Source organism: Seriola dumerili, unplaced genomic scaffold (assembly GCF_002260705.1).
Source record: "Seriola dumerili isolate Sdu_G_001 unplaced genomic scaffold, Sdu_1.0 BDQW01000018.1, whole genome shotgun sequence".
Taxonomy (NCBI): Eukaryota; Metazoa; Chordata; class Actinopteri; order Carangiformes; family Carangidae; genus Seriola; species Seriola dumerili.
In genome coordinates this window covers 2,868,176-2,888,647 of record NW_019174273.1, presented here as the reverse complement: position 1 = coordinate 2,888,647, position 20,472 = coordinate 2,868,176, and the positions used below count along the sequence as shown (strand labels likewise).

At 40.8% G+C, this 20,472-nt stretch overlaps 2 protein-coding genes and 1 long non-coding RNA gene across 6 annotated transcripts; 1 reads left to right on the top strand and 2 right to left on the bottom strand.

Annotated features, from left to right (window-relative positions):
• Positions 1-2,797: 2,797 nt before the first annotated feature.
• On the bottom strand, positions 2,798-5,285 carry LOC111233025 (ankyrin repeat domain-containing protein SOWAHC-like). The gene has a single exon (XM_022760758.1). It carries the CDS (start codon positions 5,157-5,159, stop codon positions 3,507-3,509), a length of 1,653 nt encoding a protein of 550 aa, XP_022616479.1. The 5' UTR covers positions 5,160-5,285; the 3' UTR covers positions 2,798-3,506.
• Positions 5,286-7,753: 2,468 nt separating this feature from the next.
• Positions 7,754-12,008, top strand: LOC111232633. Its single transcript, XR_002665559.1, has 4 exons — positions 7,754-7,915; positions 10,188-10,347; positions 11,348-11,450; positions 11,923-12,008. It is a non-coding gene; the product is annotated as an uncharacterized LOC111232633 (long non-coding RNA).
• Positions 10,773-19,853, bottom strand: cep70 (centrosomal protein 70). Of its 4 annotated transcripts, none has more exons than XM_022760202.1 (19): positions 19,695-19,853; positions 17,876-17,911; positions 17,064-17,191; positions 16,575-16,596; positions 16,113-16,212; positions 15,886-16,009; positions 14,849-15,029; positions 14,578-14,753; positions 14,385-14,444; positions 13,665-13,746; positions 13,494-13,582; positions 13,337-13,414; positions 12,803-12,890; positions 12,569-12,721; positions 12,204-12,353; positions 11,928-12,096; positions 11,322-11,430; positions 11,153-11,232; positions 10,773-10,996 (listed from the first exon to the last, which is right to left on the bottom strand). In XM_022760202.1, the coding sequence occupies exons 3-19, from the start codon at positions 17,066-17,068 to the stop codon at positions 10,935-10,937; spliced, it is 1,728 nt and encodes a 575-aa protein (XP_022615923.1). In that variant the 5' UTR covers positions 17,069-17,191; positions 17,876-17,911; positions 19,695-19,853; the 3' UTR covers positions 10,773-10,934. The 4 variants fall into 4 exon arrangements, with proteins under 4 accessions (XP_022615923.1, XP_022615932.1, XP_022615950.1 ...); XM_022760211.1 differs by having other exon boundaries at positions 16,113-16,209; XM_022760229.1 differs by lacking the exon at positions 13,337-13,414.
• Positions 19,854-20,472: the final 619 nt, after the last annotated feature.

Below are 20,472 nucleotides of genomic sequence, written 5' to 3'. Positions count from 1 at the left end.
CCCCAGAGAGAAGCCTGAGAGAGAAGATGTTAAACTACATTGAGATGGTTTGTGGTTTTTAAAACTACAAGTATATCGAGGCGTCAAGTGGCACAGTGGGTTGAGCAGGCGCCCCATGTCTAGAGGCTACAGTTCTCGCTGCAGTCGGCCCTGGTTCGAATCCCTTTACTGCATGTCATTCCCCCTCTCTCTGCCTCCCCATTTCCTGTCTCTCTCTACTGTCCTATCAAATAAAGGCATAAAAAACTACAAATATATCTTCAAAATAAAACACAGAAGTTTAAAATATGGGACCTTTAATTAATGAGCAATTACAGTATGATATTATGTAGTGTATTAGAAATCAAAAAGCCCCCACATACTTAGCTTTAGCCTCTGGTTTGCTAACGGCAAAAATGTTGTTTTACTGTTATCGAAATTAGTATTATTATTGTAACATTTAATTTATGGCAAAAGTCTATATTATTCGTCAGTCCATGAAAAGAACCAAACCAACATACACTGTTCTTCTGCCCCAAATGCTCACTAGAAACCCAAATGTGGATTAAGCCACCGCTTAAAATAGTCCCCAACAAATGCACTGACAAATTGTTGGTTTGGGTTCTTTTCATGTGATTCATTGACAATATGAAAACTTTACAATAATGCCTGTTGTACAGAAATATTTTTAAAATAGTTAGTAGTAGCATCCAATAAATTTTAGATGTGTAATGTCCAGGCAGTGTATAGTGTAATTTACACTATACTGTATTTATGTGATTTAAATGGTGCTTTAATTTGTGAAATACAGTCAAATGATTTGTATTATTTATATTCCGTATGATCAGGAAGTGTAACTGTAAAACTACTGCGAACTGCCTCATTATGAGTTTATTTGAATGTAACTAGACTCTTGTCCGCTGATTAACACATTATGTTGTCCAATGTATATTAAACTCTACCCTGTATAATGTACAGTTAGAAACTGTAATCCAATCAAAACATTGATCATATTGCACACAAATGATTTAACGTGATCACTGTAAATGGTGCCTTATTCCTGTGGGTTCTTCTAGACTAAGAAAGATCCCACTGATGTTAATTTTAGTTGCTAATAAACCACCTTTGAGGCCAAACCACCATGTTTTTCACTTATTCCAGATAGATAATTGTAATTGTATTTTTTTAACATTATCTATTTTAATAAGTAACTGAATAATATTTGACTTAAAATTTTTTACTTTGAATTTTACATCATCAGAACATGACTGCTCTTGGCCTCTCTTGGTCACCTCTCTTACCAGTTGTTCTAAACTTCTTCCATTTAATAACTATGGAGGCCAGTGTTCTCTTGGGAACCTTCAATGTACAATTTTTTGGTATCGTTCCCCAGATCTTTACCTCGACACAATCCTGTCTCTGAGCTCTGCAGCAGTTCCTTTGACCTCATGGCTTGGTTTTTACTTTGATATGCATTTTGTTTTTGTTTTTTTAGTATACTTATTTTTTTAATTTGGGAAGACGAATAACAGGAACTATTTTCTACTGAAGATAAATCATGGTGAAAACTGTCTCTCCTATCTTGTGGAGTGATTTGGTTGAACTGACCTTTTACCCAGTAACATTTGGAGCAGCCAACCACAGATTTGTTAGGCAACAATCCTGACAAATAACCCTGACAAATCTGTGCTTTTCTCTCTAAATTGAGCTTGGCACAGTGGAAAGGAAAATAGGATTTGGTGCAGAGACATACATGCATCATGTGCAACAGGGAAACTTCTCTATCCTTTTTTTTTTTTTAATTATTTTTAAAATGTCAGTAGGAAATAAGTCACATCAGGCTCGTCCTCTATTGAGAAACACTCTTTAATTTGCCAATGACCTCGCACCAGTTATGCAACATTACTGCTGACCTTCAGAGAGGCTACATAATCTCCCAGATTTCACTCAACCCAAACATTTGGAACGGAACTGGGATTGAAAACTGCCATCATGTGCAGCAGCAGTAGATTACTACCACTCTGTAATGACTCAGAGAGGAGAGAGGATGCTGCTGCTGTGCAGGATGATCCAATCGCTGTAGTGACACCTACTGGGTGAACTCACAACATGTTGAGCCAGAGGATGGCATCAAATCTCGTCATCTTTTCAAGGGTTCTTTCAACAACTATTTGCGTCTGTCCCCTTCCTTCCTGGTTTCAACATGACCCAAACCAAGCTCCAAAAAGAAAAGAATTCTCATATGGAAACAAAAAAGTTGCAGCTGAAGTCTAGTTATGACACAAAGCAGCATGTTGTTTCGTCATGTCTGATTCATAACTTCTGTGTCACAAGCCTCACTAATCTCAAACATCAGAGGCCGGTTGCACTAAACACCTAAATTTGACACCTAATGGTTTTAATTTCTCCTTAGCTGAGGGAGTTACTTAAACTTACACAGAATCTCTTAAAATGGAAAAGTAATTTACAGTGTATATAGTATATATTATCTAGCGAAAATCTTATTCTCTGTTCTGTATATAGTATATATTATCTAGCGAAAATCTTATTCTCTGTTCTGGGAGACTTGTGATTTGGCTGTCGTTATTGCTACTTGGCTCATTCTTTGGAAAATCTCTTAAAATGTTGTCTCATATCTGACCCCATAAAAATGTGGAGGCCAAACAATGTCTTCTCCAATCTTTTTTTTTATTTCAATGAGAAAAAAACATTTAAAGGAGTTAACTTTAATTCTGTATTAAAACATTTCATCATTATATATCATTATATATATATATATATATATATATAGAGAGAGAGAGAGAGAGAGAGAGAGAGTTATATTTTTTTAATTTTTCATTTAAATTGTACTGCTTTGATAATATGAAACAACTTATACAATACTGTACATTTTCCTAAATCCCTATAAAGTAAACCATTTGTAAACTTCAGTGGATTGATCCAGTTTTCAGATTACAGATTTACATCCAAAAAAAATGGATGTACTAAATACTAAAGCGCCAGATTTACAGGCTTACATGTCATACAGAAATATTCCACATAACTTTACCCCACAGAGCTGATGTTTCCTCAGTACAGAAGAGTTCAGAATTCAGTGATTAAAGTCAGTCTTTAATCTCAGAATTGTGACTTTAAACAGAAAAATTCTCAGGTGAAAGAATTCTAAAAAAAAAAAATTATATCACGTGGCCCTAATCCTCTTTGATTTAGAATTCTAGAGAAAGGAAGGGACCAAAGATCAGAATTTGGCCTCACATTTGAACCTTGTGCCTGCAGTGATCCAGATTACAATCAACGTCAGCTGTGAACGGATAAAGAGAAGCAGCCTGACCATGTCACCACCAACTTACAGTATGTTTTAACATCTGATCTGACTGATTAATATTGTAACACAATGTGCATTTGTGGATTATTGTTCTTTTTATTATTGCTAATATTCTTATTGTTCACTTGTTCTTTTGGCCCAGTCTTCCTATGGAAGGTAAAGATTGTCCACCGCCAGGTCCTGTCCTGTGTCCGTGTTGGTCTCAGCCAAAGAAATGTGTCTTTGGTCTGGCCCTGAACGAGCCCCTCGCAGACCCCTCCAGATCCTCTGTGCCCCGGAACGACGTGCTGTGGACGATCTGCGACGTCCTCAATCGCAGCTTCTCCAGTTTGGGCTTCATCCTGCTGAGGGACGACTTTCTCCTGAGGGGTTTCTCTCTGGCCCTTCCCTCCCCGTCCACTGAGTCACAATCAGCCGGGTTCAGCAGCCTGAGGGGCTTCAGGTTTGACTGGAGAACCTTGGAGAACCTCCAGCGGCCTCCATCCCCGTGGTCTACGTTCTCTGAATCTGATTGCTCATACGCTCCGATGATGTCGCGTATGTCCAGGCTCACGCTGTCAGTCAGGTACTGGCAGGCCTTCCTCCCACTGTAGTCTCTGATCTCCAGGTCGGCGGAGTAGGCCCCTACCAGCAGCTTCACCACCTCCATGTGGTTGTGCATGGCGGCGATGTGCAGCGGGGTGTAGCCAGTGTTGGATCGCACATCAACGCTGATGGGAACGTTATGCTGCTTGGCGAAGTTGATAATCAGCGCTATCAGCTCTGGCTTGCCGTGCTTGGCGGCCCAGTGCAGGCAGGTGAAGCCAGTGACGAAATCCTTCCTCAGGACAAGGCTGGGCTCTGTGTTGAGGAGGCGGCGCAGGCTGCCCCACTCTGCATCCGAGGCGCACATCATCCATTCGTGCTCCAGAGGGTCCAGCGTGACCAAGGTCCCGTCGTCATCCAGGTTAGTGGACACCAGGGAGGCTGAGTCGCTATCACTCCTGGAAGACAGGTGAACCGACCTGCGAAACACCATGCTGCGCCTCACCTGGGGGGATGTGTTCATCATGACCTCGATGAAGTGCTTGCGGCTGCTCTTAGGGGTGCTGGTACCGTCACTACCACACAGGCTGTGTGTGTCAAAATGCCCCTCATCATCTGATTCTGGCTCCCGGCGCTGGGATCCTTTAGAGCCTCTGCGCCTGATCACTAGGTGAGTTTCTGCTTCAGATTGTGCATCTGTGGGAGTACCTGCGTCTACTTGTCCTGTACTACCGGTTTGTGCAGGCCCAGGCAGGGTGAACACAGATGCCTCAGCAGGGAGAGGTGACGCCTCAATAACTGAGATTTCTGGTATGTCCGGTACTTCTCTCACCTGCTCCTTCTTGGATTCCCTCTTCTCCCTCCGAAAGCTTTCCGTGTTGCCCATCTCACCTGAGCGGCCGTCCACCTCCACCTCCTCAACTGTGCAAACAAATTCTGGAGTCGTATCAGGAGGAGGAGCAGGCGGAGCCCTCACCTGGCTGTCACTTCCGTAACCTGAGCCCGGTAGTGTTTGTTGCTCAGCCGCCTGTGCTCCGCGTGCACCTTTGCCTTCATTGAAAACTTGCTCAGGTCCCGCTTCTGTCCCGTTACTTCGCCGCTCTTTGAAGGAGCCGCGGAACCTCCTCCTCAGGCATACATATTTAACTCCGTTCTCCGCTTTCACAAAAGCGACGTTGTCCACGTAGTTCTTAAACCTCTCCCGCGACGCCGCCTTCCTCTCCTGCTCCTCGGGGAACACGGCCTTAAAATGCTCCGTTAAATCGGTGTTTCTCACCCTACCGCCTCGCTCCCTCACAAACTCCACAATGGCCTCTTGAGAAAACTCCATTTGAATCACTTCTCAGTATAATCACCCCGGTTTTAATGAGTTCTACAAGCGGGAGAACAACACGTAAACACGGCCCTGCTTGCACCGTCCCATACCGGACAGCTCAGCGGATTATCCGCCGTTACTCTGCTGACGGGACGAGTGAGAACTCGAGCTGGTCTCAGCTCTGTATTTCTACCGCTAAGGCTTCTCCGCCTCCTAGCAACCACACCAGACCATGAGTCAGGCGTAGGGGGGGGGCATGTGAAAAATGTCATTGTTGAGGTATTACAAACATCCCATACGAAATGTTGACTTCGCGAAGTGGGGTCCTTGAGGGGGTTCCTGCGGGTCCCCAGCAAAAAGGGGAATAATTTATTTTCATTTTATAGATGTTCTTTAGTAATTTTTTTAATTAAATGTACAAGTACAAATTTCACTATGGATATTTCACTTATGTTATAAACTTGTATCTTAATATATTGAGCATGTATAGCTATATGTGATAATTATATATCCCATTACAGGTGACATATATGGCAACAAGTGGCAGCTTTGTCCTGATGTGGCAGCAGGCTGCTACTAGAAGAAATCAGCTTATAATGGATTTGGATGTTGGTAAGACTCTTCATGTCAGCTGTTCTCTACACTCTTGTTTTCTTCCACAGCACCCAAGACTATGAGTTTTTATGTCTTACTATACTGTGATGTTTTTATGCCTTACTATACCATGACTTTTTTATACCTCACTACACTAACACTTTTTATGCCTTACTATATTATGACTTTTTATGCCTTACTATACCATGACTTTTTTATACCTCACTACACTAACACTTTTTATGCCTTACTATATTATGACTTTTTATGCCTTACTATACCATGCACTTTTTATGCCTTACTATATATGACTTTTTTATGCCTTACTATACCATGACTTTTTTATACCTCACTACACTAACACTTTTTATGCCTTACTATATTATGACTTTTTATGCCTTACTATACCATGACTTTTTTATACCTCAATACACTAACACTTTTTATGCCTTACTATATTATGACTTTTTATGCCTTACTATACCATGACTTTTTTATACCTCACTACACTAACACTTTTTATGCCTTACTATATTATGACTTTTTATGCCTTACTATACCATGACTTTTTTATACCTCACTACACTAACACTTTTTATGCCTTACTATATTATGACTTTTTATGCCTTACTATACCATGACTTTTTTATACCTCACTACACTAACACTTTTTATGCCTTACTATATTATGACTTTTTATGCCTTACTATACCATGACTTTTTTATACCTCACTACACTAACACTTTTTATGCCTTATTATGCCTTACTATACCATGACTTTTTTATACCTCACTACACTAACACTTTTTATGCCTAACTATATTATGACTTTTTATGCCTTACTATACCATGACTTTTTTATACCTCACTACACTAACACTTTTTATGCCTTACTATATTATGACTTTTTATGCCTTACTATACCATGACTTTTTTATACCTCACTACACTAAGACTTTTTATGCCTTACTATACTGACATTTATATGCCTTACTATGACGTTTTATGACATTTTATGCCTTAAAACGTTTGATATTTTGTTGTATTTATTACTTTTTATAAGTTAGAGATGAAAAATTATTGAGTGTGTTTCCTGAGCCTGATCACACAAACTGATGTAAATCAATGAAACCTGAACATTATTAGAAAACATGATGTGACTGAATTAGAGCTGGAAACAATGAGCCAGAACTCATCTGAAATCATCTAAATGATGATGGGTTGGGTTGAGAAACAATCTAAATGAAAGCTGTTTTTATCACCTTCACTGTTTGTTACAACTGCATTATTGATTATTGATCAGTTGAGTTCTAAAGGAACTAACATCTCCATTAACAGTGTACATCTTCGTACCTTAAAGGTGTAATGTGTAAGATCATGCTACTTGCTCCGTAGGGGGCAGCATTTCACCTCTTCGCCCCTCTTCCTTATAATTTATCATTTACATATGCATTTATTGTTGTTAAAATTGTTGAAAGCACTGAAACAAATTATGAATACTTGTAAAACAAACAGTATGTTTTTATTTAACCACAAAAATATGAGGTCAAGGGAAAGGATTATGACATCATCACAAAGGCAGAATCAGAAAATAAGGTTTATTGCCAGGTTGTTTTTTACTTACAAGATATTTGGTTTGGTGCAGTATCCAATTAACGCATTTATAGGAAATAACAATAAAAAGACAAAATACTGCAACAGTCAAAAAAATAAATATACATAGATACACTTATAAATAGTTTTTGCTCATCAGATAGGGATGGAAACTTAATTTTACCAAGATATTTTGCCCTGCAGAGGATGTGCATCAATGCACAATCTCATTATTTTATTTATGTCACAAGATCTGAGATGCCGTTTTTATCAATAAGAGAGGGGATGACATTCGGCTCAGTTTATGCCACGAGCAAGGCGAGCAAGTACATCTTTGATTGAGATAAACTTTTGCTGTTTGAGGTAACCCTTGACTAATTATGTGTTTGTCATTTCAGCTTTATGACAAAATCAACACTGCAGTCTCCAGACATAATCTATGACTCTCCGACGTACGAGGGCAGTGTTTCTATTGGACAGAGGAGTGATTAAAGTCTGCAGCCTCTGACCACTGTTGAGAAATCAGGAAACTACCTGGTGCAATGAACCACGCTCCATCTACAAGCTGCCTTCAGTATGAGAGGTGGGTGACTCCTATTGTACAACTTTTTCATTGTATCAACCCACAACTCTACTCTCTACTCTGAATCGTAAAATGTGGCAGATTGTTGTAAACTGAGCAACTGCCTGAGACGAACCAGAACAATCAATTCAAATCCTGTTCTGAATTTATTCTTTTTTTTAAAAAAAAGAACCAGTAATAGTCTGAGCTGGATCAATAAGAGTATGGATAAGATAAAGATAAAAATCAGCTGGTTAATGTCTGATGAGCACATCACAGTTTAAACCCCTTCACTTTAAGTCTTGTTTAACCACAGTGAGCTCAGTCACAAACATGTGAAGGATTACTTGTTTGTTCATTAGTAGACGGAGCTTTTTAATATCTTTTAATATCTACTCTCATAAAGTCATAAAGTCATACAGTCGTTGCTGCTGCCTGAGGATTTACACTGAATAAGTGTATGTGTCACCCAGAATCTGGGTTTATTGATCATGCCAGAGTTTCATTTAGACTTTCTGGAGGAAAATTAATCATTTAGATTAATAGAGTAATCGAGAAAATAGTAGATAGATTAATCGTTAGAAAAATAGTTGTTAGTGGCAGCCCTAGACACTGCGCTCTGACGAAGATTCAAAGACTCCATTACCTGCAACATTTGGAACAAATTCATGCTGACAGGGACATGCCAAAGTTTTATAGACTAACCAAAGTATATACAACTGATACATGTCTCTGTCATGGTTTGCCATGGCGGACAATTTAGGTTTGAATTTATGTTTGGACTTTTGTCACTTCCTGTTTTATTTTGTGTGTCTCTGTCTGTACTTCCTGTCTTGGTCCTGCTTCTGTTTGGTGATTGTCTGCCCCGCCCTAATGTGTTTCACCTGTGTTCAATCACCCTCGCCTCCCTTGTGTCTGTATAGTCTCTGTGTCGGTACGTCATGTCTGGTTTGTCCTTGGTCTGTTCATGTTGCTCGTTCATGCCGGCTGTTGTAGTCGCCTGTGTTTCCCCGTGCTTCAGCTTCTGTTCAGTTGGTTCCTTGTTTGTAGGTAGGCACCCTTTTCTTATTAAAACATTTTTGCAATTCATTCCCCTGTGTTGACTGCATTTGGGTTGGATGCACAGAACATCAAGGACTTGAAAGTGCTGCCGCCAGAAACACGACTAAACCAGCAGGTGCTATTCAAAAGATCTACTGACAGGACAAAGACGCTGCGTCAAACTCACTCTACTGAAGTTTGCAATGAATTTGGAAAATACTTTTGAATAAGTCCTGCTGGTTTAGTCGTGTCTCTTCTACAGGAGCTGTTGTATAGTGTTGTTTTGTAGCCAGTGAGATGGAGAGGCGATCTGTTACGTGTCAGTCAGCGTACGTAAGATCTACATCTTACTGTCTTACTGTCAGGACAAAGACGCTGCAAACAGTCCCATCCTCTGTAATAGCTCGTTGATTTCTATCTTGCAAACAGGAAGACGTTTGTGGCACAAACGCCACATCCAGTGCTTTTACTGGTCAGTAGTGAGAGGGCATCCACCATGTGTGTGTGTGTGTGTGTGTGTGCAGAACTGCAATCTTTCAGCCCCTAATTCCCATGATTTCGATTTGGCTGAAATAGTTGCAGAGCTGCTGTTCAGTCTTTGACAAGCCCAAGGATGGAGCTTTATGTTGTCTCTTTTATTAAAACTTTGAAGGCGCATTTTTGAAACCTCCCCAGTAACGTCAGCATTTGAATACAATGATGGTACCATTTGTAAATTGCACCCTCAGTGAAGGGTAATGTTGATGGCTTGTTGCTCGGACCACTTGTAGGTGTACAACTTCTTGAAAATGTTAATGGACTTCATCATTTCTTCATGTTCTGCCATGAGCGCCCTACGATGGGTAATGTCACAGATTTTGTGCAGTTTATGTCCCAATTTCAGTGCGAGGCTTTGTGTTTAGTATGACTGTTTGTCTTCATCAGAACATGAAACATTCTTTGCTCAGCCTGCACAACTCTCTGAAAGTTAGCAGGATTAACAGCCTCCTCTAGGTGAGAATTGTGTGCGCAGGCATAACATCATGTATTCATACTTTGTAGGGTCTGTTGTACAGTGACAGGGCAAACTGAATAATAGACAGGTCATTTCAAACAGCTGATGCAACATCATCCTGTTTCATGGCACGAAGGAGCTTCCATACTCCACTTGAGATGTGATGGCAGGATGCAGACTCTTGAGCAAACAGCCTTGTCTGTTCATTCTGGTTTGTGAAGCTAACCCTAACCCTTTCCTTTGATGTGCTTTTGGTAGAATTTGCTGAGTCTGATGTGTCAGCGGCAATGGCAACCATGTGATCGTCAAGAAGTGGACAACCTTCTGATGTGCTGGGCACAACTGGGATACTTGTGTCAGACCCACAAGATGTTCCAGCACCAGATATTGTCTTCATCATCATGTTACTCAAAGTCTGGTATGTATTCCTCACTGGACATGTTCTGATCATCATCTGGTATTTCTTGTAGTTCTGAATGTGGCTGCAGCCCGACACATGCATGTTTTTTTACGATTCATTTGGCTCAGGCGCTGCATCTTAAAAAACCTGAATTTTTTTCAAATTCATCAACTGCTCAAACTAAAATAATCAGTGACCTCAGACTAAACTCTGATGAAAATAAGGTCTTGATGCTGCAGCTATAAACTCCATTACAAAACTGAAATCCTACTAGTCAGCCCCAAAACAATAACAGCAAAGATGTTCAATAACCTGGGTAAATGACTCTCTGGATTAAGTCTTGGCATTATCTTGGATTCATAGCTAAACTTCAAGTCCCACATCAACAAGGTGACAAAAACATAATATTCCCACCTTAGAAACAGCTGCAGTATGGCCAGTATGACTCTAATGCGTTACTTTACCATGACTTTTTCATGCCAAATAATCAGGCTCGTTACAAAAGATGTGGATTTATAGAAAACAGTTTTACTGATCTCACTCACTCAAAGTTTTACATAAAAACAAAATTAACAAAATCGTCACAGTTCACAAAACACAACACATCACTGTGCTGTTTGTTTCAAAGACTTCAGAGCTGGGAGGATGTCATCCAGTCGTCTGAGTCCTGCAAAACACACACACGATGGGTTAAAAACACACAACACACTGTAAACACTGAAATTTAATGCTTATATTAGCTCACTGAAAACATGATACCCAAATGGAAAGCAATCACACACCATGCTCAGCTATCATGACACATTGGTTGTGTCATTCTTACCCAGAATCTGTAAAATGTCCGTAACGAGGGCCTGGAAAGGCGGGAAAAACTCGTCGTGCTGCTTCGCTTTGACGATGATGCTGAGAAACAAGAGCGGAACGTTGGATTGTTGTAGTCAATTGAAAGCTCTCTATTTCAAACAATGTGTGTGAGTTCCGTATATGTAAACCTGTCAATGTCAATGTCTCCCAGCAGATCGTAGAACTGGGTGCTGTGTTCGCCAGAGGAGACGAGTTGGGCCACCTGGTTCACCACCTGAGCGGGAGGAGCCCTGCTGTCTGACATCAAACAGCAAACTGTTAGTGTACTTAGCATCTTTCAGAACAGTTTCATAGCGGTTAGTGCAGTTAGCATCTTTTCAGAACAGTTAGAGTAGTTAGCAGCTTTCAGAATGATTTGTGTAGTTAGCATCTTTTCAGAGTGGTTAGCATAGTTGGCATCTTTTCAGAACACTTAGCTTAGTTAGCATTGTTTATTTGTTTATGTTGTTTTTCAACTTGTTACTGGCAGTGACTGACTGTTAATGGTTATGCTAATGCTAACTCTGGCTCTCTGTACTGACAAGGTTTTGTATTTATTTTGCTGTTTTAGGGCCTTACTATACTATGACTAGAGGCGCATTAAATAATATTGTGTTATAAATATTGATGCAATAAGGTCTGTAGCATCTAAGGTGGAGCTAATTTATGCTAACCTTTAGCTAATCTTATGCACTGCTGGTATCGTAATCAACAATATTACATCATAATGTTATTATTCTGACTATGCAGGTTACCTAGGTCCAGAATGTCTCGCAGGTTCTTCATGGCGTTGGTCATCTCTCCCAGCCTGGTGTAGACCTCATTCATGCGTGGGTAGACCCCGCTGAGGGAGGTCACGTCAAACAGCCTCTGGAAGTGAGACACCATGGACCCCAGAGTGTATCGAGTGGGACTCCTCAGCACCTGGACAAACACCACCGCAGAAAACACTTTTCAATGAGCAGCTTTCAGTGGAGTCAACCAGGATGTGGATGTGGAAGTGGAAGTACAGAAGTGCTGCAAAATTCTACCTTATTGTCAGCAGAGGTGTTTTCCAGCATTGTGTCCACCGTCAACATCATGTCCTCCACCTTCACCGCTTCTGTAGCTTCATGGCTGCTATCTGACAGCTCCCCGGGCACCAGTCTGGCCGCCAGTTTAGTTAAACCTCGCTGTAGCTCCTGAACACAATGCCAGTCAGTTCAGTCAGGGTTTCTACAAGACTTTTTCAGACCTTTTTAATCCCATTCTGTCCATTCATGATCAAACCAGCAAATATATGAAATCCAGTAGATAGATAAGTCCAGCTCCTGAAATGTGAGAATTTGTAGCTTTTCTTTGTCTTAATTTATAATAAACTGAGTATTTCTGGAACCTGCAGATAAACAGTGTTTACCTCCAGCAGCTGGAGCTGCTGCGCCCAGACCTCCAGAGTGGGGAGCAGACTATCAAAGTCAGCCTGATCCGAACCAAAGGCGGCGGGTTTCCGTCTGTGCAGCCGTAACGGAGCGCTTGGATTGGTCACGACAGCACTGACCTCTGTCAACAGCTGGAATACAAAAGGAAGTGATGTTCAAGAAAGTAGATTTCATAAAACAAACTCAGAACATGTCACAGACAATAAGCTTACATAGTGATAGTGGTCACAGAGACTTGCTTCTCTGGCTTGATCACTGATGTGTTCACTACTCTCTGTCGTGTTGTCTTCTTTAGACCATCTGCAAAGACATGAAAAGGAGGTGTCATTAGACACCGACACTAATCCTGAGTTTAGGCCTCTTTCCCAGGGTGATGAGGAGACTAGCACAGAAACCTGTGACACAAAATAAAACAAAGTCTTTTTCTCTCTCAAATAGTTTCATTTGAGACCTCAAGTGTATTTCATGAAAAAGAAGAAAGAGGAATTAATAATTAGAAAAATCAAATATTGTTTTTTTTGTAATAATATATAGTTCTATTATGTTTAATAATTACATTATTGTATTTTGCATTTCAGGTGTTTTGTTTATTTATATAATTTATAATTTAATATTTTTTGTATTTTATGCTTCAGTTTTTTATAATATATACTTATATTGTTGTATTTTATATTTCAGGTGTTTATTTAATAGCCAAACTCCAAACTGATTCCCTGCTGTTGTGATGTCAATAGAAATGTTCCTACCTTGTGTTAGTGTGTTTGTTTAATCCTTCCAAACGCCGCAGTTTGTGTTTGTAGAACTTCACTTCCTTGAGTGTCGGCCTACCCGGACAAACACAATCAGCCTCAACACTGACGTGACAGCACCAGCACTCGTTTCAGGCAGGATGAACATACTCACTTTGTTTCCAGCTGCTGCTTCAGCTGCTCAGCTTCCCTCTTCAGCTCTTCTATCTGAGCTCTGCTCTCCCTCTGCTGCTCCTGATACGCCTTCAAAGAGACGCACAGATGTTAGCTGCATGTCAACAGTCAAACACACTTTACAAAACTCAGCCACAGTTTGTCAGGTTACCTCGAGAACGCTTCTGAAAGACGGAGTAACATTGTTGGACGTCTTCTTCACTTGTTTTTGATCAGATTCTCCTTTGACAGACCTGCGGTGAAAATGACACAAGTTCAGAAAACTTTTCTGAGTGATCCAATAAAAAAAATGTAGCTGATTACAGGTAAATACTCAGAGAAACCAAATTCTGCAAGGTTTGGATGGTGGGTCCAGGTGAGGCCCTTAAAAAGGCAACTTAAAAATGATCTCCATCCAGACCAGCATTTTAGATCCATATCAGAAATTATCTCCATCTACGCAAACATATGACCACTCACGTACACCTGGTGATGCATGAGCTGGTGTAAACAGGAAGAAGTTTGTCTACTCTGCAGTTGATTAGCTACAGTAAATCCTCTGAAGGTGGAACAGCAAAGACAGTTGTAGCGTTAGAATACAGAATGTAACTGAACAACAGCTGCAGGCAAAAACAACAAGGTCAGCAACCATGTTGTGTTCACTACTGGTAGCCGAGACTGATAAGGCCCAATCAGGAGAGACTGTGGGAGTCTAAGTCATCGTTTCCAAAGGTCTCAGTCTCTGTCCGCCCAGACTACAACACAACCCCAGAGGTTTCAAACTAAAACGGGTTCAGCGGCATTTCCAAAAGTCTCAGTTTTAGGGGCTCGAAAACTGGACGCCAGGAGTAAATGTAGCATGTGTTTTATCAGTGTGGATGCAGAACGTTACCTGAGCTCATCCATCAGCTGAGTCATTTCAGCCTCATAGAACACGATAACGTCCAACACCCTGCAGATACAACATATGGAAAAGGAAATTTAGTTTAAGGTTAAATTATGATTCAAATTGTTCTTTTTGAGCAGAAAAACACACACACTCTGCACCATCTAGTCTAAAACACCGGCTGTTGAACGCTTCTCACTGCTGGTCTGCTGCGGAGTTGTGTCGGCTGACTCTCCTGCAGATGTGCTGGAAGGTCTGACTCTGGCGCGCCGACTGACGCTCTTCTTCCTTGATGGTAAAATAAAGTTTCCTCTGAAGCTGAGTCGCTTTCTCCCTCTCCCTCGACAGCTTATGCTCCAGGACCTCACACCGTTTCTAGAAAGATCACACAGAGGGTTTTGTATCAGTAATGAGCTAAGGTGGACCCTTAAACAGATAATTCATCATTAATGCAAAGCCTCTTCACACACTTGACTTTCTTCTTTTTCCTGCTGAAGCTGCTGCCTGTGGCTGCGATGCTGGACAGCCTTGCCGAGGTAGCGGTCCTCCAGGTCCTGGACTCGTGTCTTAACGGTGTCCAGCAGCCCCTCCAGCTCTGTGGCCCGTTGAGACTGCTGAGCCGCTCGGCTCGTGTGCTCCTGGACCTCCTCTCTGATGACGACACACAATTATCACTTATGGCTAAAATGTTCGAGTGTCTACATACTTTTGTCAGTGTAGTGTATCTGAGGTATACCAAGTTTCTATTACTGATAAAAAACAGACGCATTGGATAAATTCACACAGTCAGCTGGTTGCACGTGTGTCAATCAGCTGGTTGCACCCCAGCTTCAGGTTAAGCTATAAGGTGCATCTCTGTGATACTGGTCTGATGCTGATGAGATTGGGTAACAGGAAAACAGGTGGTCTCCACAACACTGCATATACATTATTAAATAGAAACGTGGATGCAAAACACCCACAGACATGTAGTATCTGCCCTGTAGCTGCCTCCCTAACCAGTAGGTTATTATTCTTTTAATAGCTGACACATAAGATAAATATCCACAAATACAAGGTATGATATATTAACTTGCAACATTTCTTCGACACTGGAAAGTAAACAGCTGTTAATGCTAGCATTAGCTAGGTAGCAATAGCAAAACTTACAAATATCTCCTTTAACTGTAAATTGTTTTAAGGAGTTTTCTTGTATTTTAACTGTCTGATTAGTCACTCCTCTCTCCCACAGAAGAAAAACACGGGATGTGACTAATTCATGAAAAACCAAATAAATGTCATGTGTTCAATGTCTAAAAAACACTCTTAATTTGGATAGGTATTAATAAAGTGTTAAAAAATGTCTCATCTTCTGAATCTTACACTACATTATAGACAAAGTGAGGCAAGCATCCTGCATGGCTTCATCTTGGGGCAAAAGATGACAGTGACTAATAAAAAGTGATTCTACTGGATAAAAATTTACATTTCTAACAGGAATGATCGGCTGCTTCCTTGTTTGGCTCACTTGAGTTGGTTATTGGACTTGATGAGCTCCTGGATGAGAGCCTGTCTCCTCTCAGAGTCCGTGAGCATCGTCCTCAGAGTCGCCCTGATCTCATCAGCTGACCTCTTGTCCAGCAGAACCAGATCTAAAGACACATGGAGAGTTCATGCATTTAAAAAATGAATATATGCACTTATGAATATATTATCCGTTAACAAAAACAAGGTAACTAAACTGTGAACTCTTACCTGAAAGGTTCTTATTCTCAACAGGATCTGCAAAGTACACTGGCTTAAAGCCATGATGCTGGAGGAGTTTATTCACATCATCCCACTCCACCTGCTCCTGCTGCAGCACAAACAGCAACAATCAAGGAGCAATACAAATCAGACATTAAAGAGCTATGTGAACCTGTGCTCTACCTGGAACTGCCTGAAGGTCCACAGATAAACATATGTCTTATTTCTCCATTGTAAAAAAGAAGTAGCCCTGCTCTCCATGTCCATTCTACACAGTCCTCCACTCACACACAAGCGGCACTACTTCTAATCATTGCAGGACTGGAGTGCGTCTCATCTATCAAACCCACCTCAGATCCGGTTTCTGCAGACCCACACAGCTGAGGAGGAGCTGCCTCTGCGCCCACTGTCTCTCTCACACTCACACACACACACACACACACACACACAATTGTGTTCAGTGTTACTCACCTGCTCCATTGTCTCACCCCGACTGCAAGAAATTAAACAATTAGAGCGGCGTTAGTGGCCAAATACACAAAGACGCTGAACTCCATTGAAAAATTCTCACAATTTAAAACTGCGACACTTTCGGGGATAATACACTACTAAAATATGTCAGAAATAAACTATATTGAATCGTAAAACTATTTAGGTAAATTCGGCATTCAAGACATGAACAGAGGTAATTTACTTCGATAAAAAACACATTTCCTAATCTCGAACGAGGAGCTCGATAAGCTTCTAGCTAATCCGGATACATTAAAGTTGTATCGTTAACCTGCTACAGTTAGCGGACTTTTACTTTAATAACAGTAAAAGACACGATACTGACTGTTAAATGAGTTATATGTAGGTATTATTATTTGTCTACCTTTACGGAAGTGCAATACTGCAGTCAAATAACTGTTAAACTATGTACAAGACTCCGTTCCGTAACTCAAATAAATGCGCGCTTACGTCATCAACCTTAACCAATGGGATGGATGGATTTTCTTCTTCGTCTCCTTCTTCTGTAATGCGGTTGATATCTAACAATTGGATGTATTACCGCTACCGACTTGGCTGGAGTGTGGATACGAGACTGGCTGTGGTTGAAAAAACAAATTAATGTCCTTTCGTAACATTTTTTTTCAAATGCTTTATCACTCAAAACATTTTCCATTTCATCTTATTAAAACTATTAAACACTGAAATGGAGAAAACAATTATAACTTCTGAAATAAGATATATAGTAAAATGATATGGACTACACATACAAATAAAATAAAATTAGGAACCTTCCAAAGCAAAAAAACACTTCCAGCTGCAAAACACTGCAAGGTCCAACCATATCTTAATAACTTTCAATTAATAAGATAGTAGGTCCCAGTACAACTATTTCTGCACTACACATTAGCAACCACAAGATGGCAGACATGTTACTGCTAAAGGAAAAATAAATCTGTTTAGATCATCTATACTTTAAGCCAAGGGTGGAGTATGGAATATATCTATCTATGTATACATATTTATGGGGATTAAGACAGTGTTATTGCTATCCCATTTCTAATGTTTTATGACAGTGAAGGTGTTGAATAAAATCTGGTGAATGCTGCACTACTGTTGTTGTTGTTGACATAATGCCAGACACTGGCTGTTTATCTGCCGCTATCTAAAGCTTTCCTCACCACCATCTCCACATGGGCTGTTAGAGACCTATTACTTTGTGTTATATCAGCCACCGGCACCTGTGCAACACGAGAGAGTCACATAATCTCACTGTGGATTACCTGTCCTCTCTCTGTAACGCCAGGGAACAGCCAGACCTGCAAACACACAGACACTTATATATTGACTTTTTTTTTCAGCAAGAATCTCTGGCTCCACCGCCACCCCACCACCCCACCCCCCACCCCCCACAGCTGATAGAGTCAGGGTAAAAGTGAGTGAAAGGAGAGCTTCAGGGTGAAGTGGGATTAGTGAAAACAGCTCTTCATACTTCTCCACTTTCCCCAATTTATCTGCAAATTGTGTTTCTGGGCGCTGGGTCTTTGACAGGGAGGACAAGAAACAGACCTTGTCCTCGATAAAAAATTTTATGTCTTCCCCTCAACCACTATGATGATTCCCCGTCTTTGTAAACAGAATACTGCAGCTGAAGATGCTGGAGTAGAGCCTTGTTGTTCTGTCCTCTCTGGCTCAAAGCAATTGAACCCAATCAGCCACTTAATGGGCCAATACGTGAACTTAATGTACGTACAGTAAAGTGGGTAGCACTCAAAAAAAGGTTTGCCTTTTCTTTTAGATATAAATCCACTTTATAATTTAATTTTTGTTTTGTCTGAATTATGCCTTTATCATTAGCATAACAGTGGCTTAGTTTACTTAGTTTTCATGAACTCTGTAAGCTATATACTATTAGCTATCAAATAAAAATATAGCAGATTTCAAGTAAACATTCAGATAAACCAAATCCTGTTTTGTTGTGACATCACAAAGTTCTGATCCTCAAGAATCAATTCACTGTACCTATATTCATCCTGTGTATCAATCAATATGAAAACAAACTTTATCGCATCCATCATACAATTTGCTGTTCATTACACAATAGTCAATTATGACTTTGTATGAAGTTTACATTCAGTCAGTGACCAATAATTCCTATAAAGTATCTTCTAAGCAGTGTATTTAGAAATGAATAATAATGAGCAGGAGCAAGGAATGGGCTCAGCGGTCCAGGTAGCATCGCAGTGATGTAATCGCCTGCCATAAATCACAGCAAGGGTCAATGGGAACCTCAACGCAGCTCAAGGCCTAAATTTCCATTTTAATTTTCTGCTCAGTGGAGTTGATATATGCGAGGACACAGTGAGTAGCCAGGCTCTTCGGTCTCACGTCTATCCATCATTAAATGACAATGACCTTTCCTTTCTTGGATCTGTGAAAACAAGAGTGTCTCACACGGGGAGACAGGTAGGTGTGACACCAGTCGTTGCAGATTTACAATTCATTTCAGATGCTGCAGCTGGTCAGTAGCATTGGTCTTCTGAGATACGCTTAACCTCTGAAGACCATACCTTAAATTAAGTCATTAATTATACGCTGTTTAGACATGGGTTAGGGTTATGGTTACTTGGCCTTGATTCGACTGAATTCAATTAATTTCAATTGATATAGCGCCAAATCATAACTTATTTGAGCAGGTCTAGACCATACTCTTTGCATTATTATTTACACGGACCCAATACTCCCCCATGAGGACTACTTGGCGACAGTGGCAAAGAAAAAACCCTAACCCTTTTTACAGGTAGAAACCTTGAACAGAACCCGGTTCACGGTGGATGGCTGTCTGCCTCAAGAGAGAGACAGAGGGAAGGGGGAAGGAAAGAGAGAGAGAGAGAGCAGGAGAAAAGAGAACATAGCATTGTGCAGGATCCTATGGAAGCTGAGAAAGACCACACTTGACATAACGGGATAAAAAACTATTTGCAAGTATGGCCTTTCTCAGCTTCCACAGGATCTACATAAAGATGTACAGTAATAATCAGAAGAAGAACAACAATAGAAATAAGAATACAATGATAGGACTAATAAGAAATACATGCATACCTGTTTCTGAGTTACTTGTCCTGGCTGACATCTGCTCCTGATCAGACATCCAATGAGATCTCCACTCTGCACCAGCGGTCTGCCAAAACCAGCAGCTGAATCTTCTGGTGCCAGCTGCTTTTCCAGACCTCCATCCTTGTCACCGGTCTCCAGGTCATCTTCCGGAGCTGCTTCTGTATGGTTGTCGTTGATGCAGCAGCTGGTTTTTGAATAAATTATAAGTGGAGTTTAAACATAAAAGACGATCCATCTCATACCACAGTTCTACTGTCTTTACATTTATGTGGTCAAACAAATATTGAAATTAACTTACCAGATGATATGTAGAATAGTAGCAGACAATCTATGCATTTGCATTTGCCCTTTCCACTCAGTACGGTTGTCCACTGCTTCTGCTTGCAAATGCCACCATCTTGCTAAAGTTCAAGATAAGGTGGTGTCATCCCTGTGTAATCTCAGTGACATTAGAATACAAGACATCCATGACACAGTCAAACGGTCCATGCAAGAGACTTGATGCTGAGATGAAATTGTCATGTCAGCTGTTCCACCCAGTTCAGGACTTTAGCTGCTGGAAGTGGATGAACCAGTCTGTTTTGAGGCTTTTTCTTTATGGACTTCCTGACTTTGTTAAAGATGGCCTTGCTTCTCTTGACCTCCCTGGTGATCTCGCGCCCTTATTTCCCTTAGTGTCTACATTGACACTCGTCTCAGAGAGAGGAAGAAGAGATACCGAGGTTACACTGTCCACCATCCGGTTCTCCACCTGCTAGCTGAT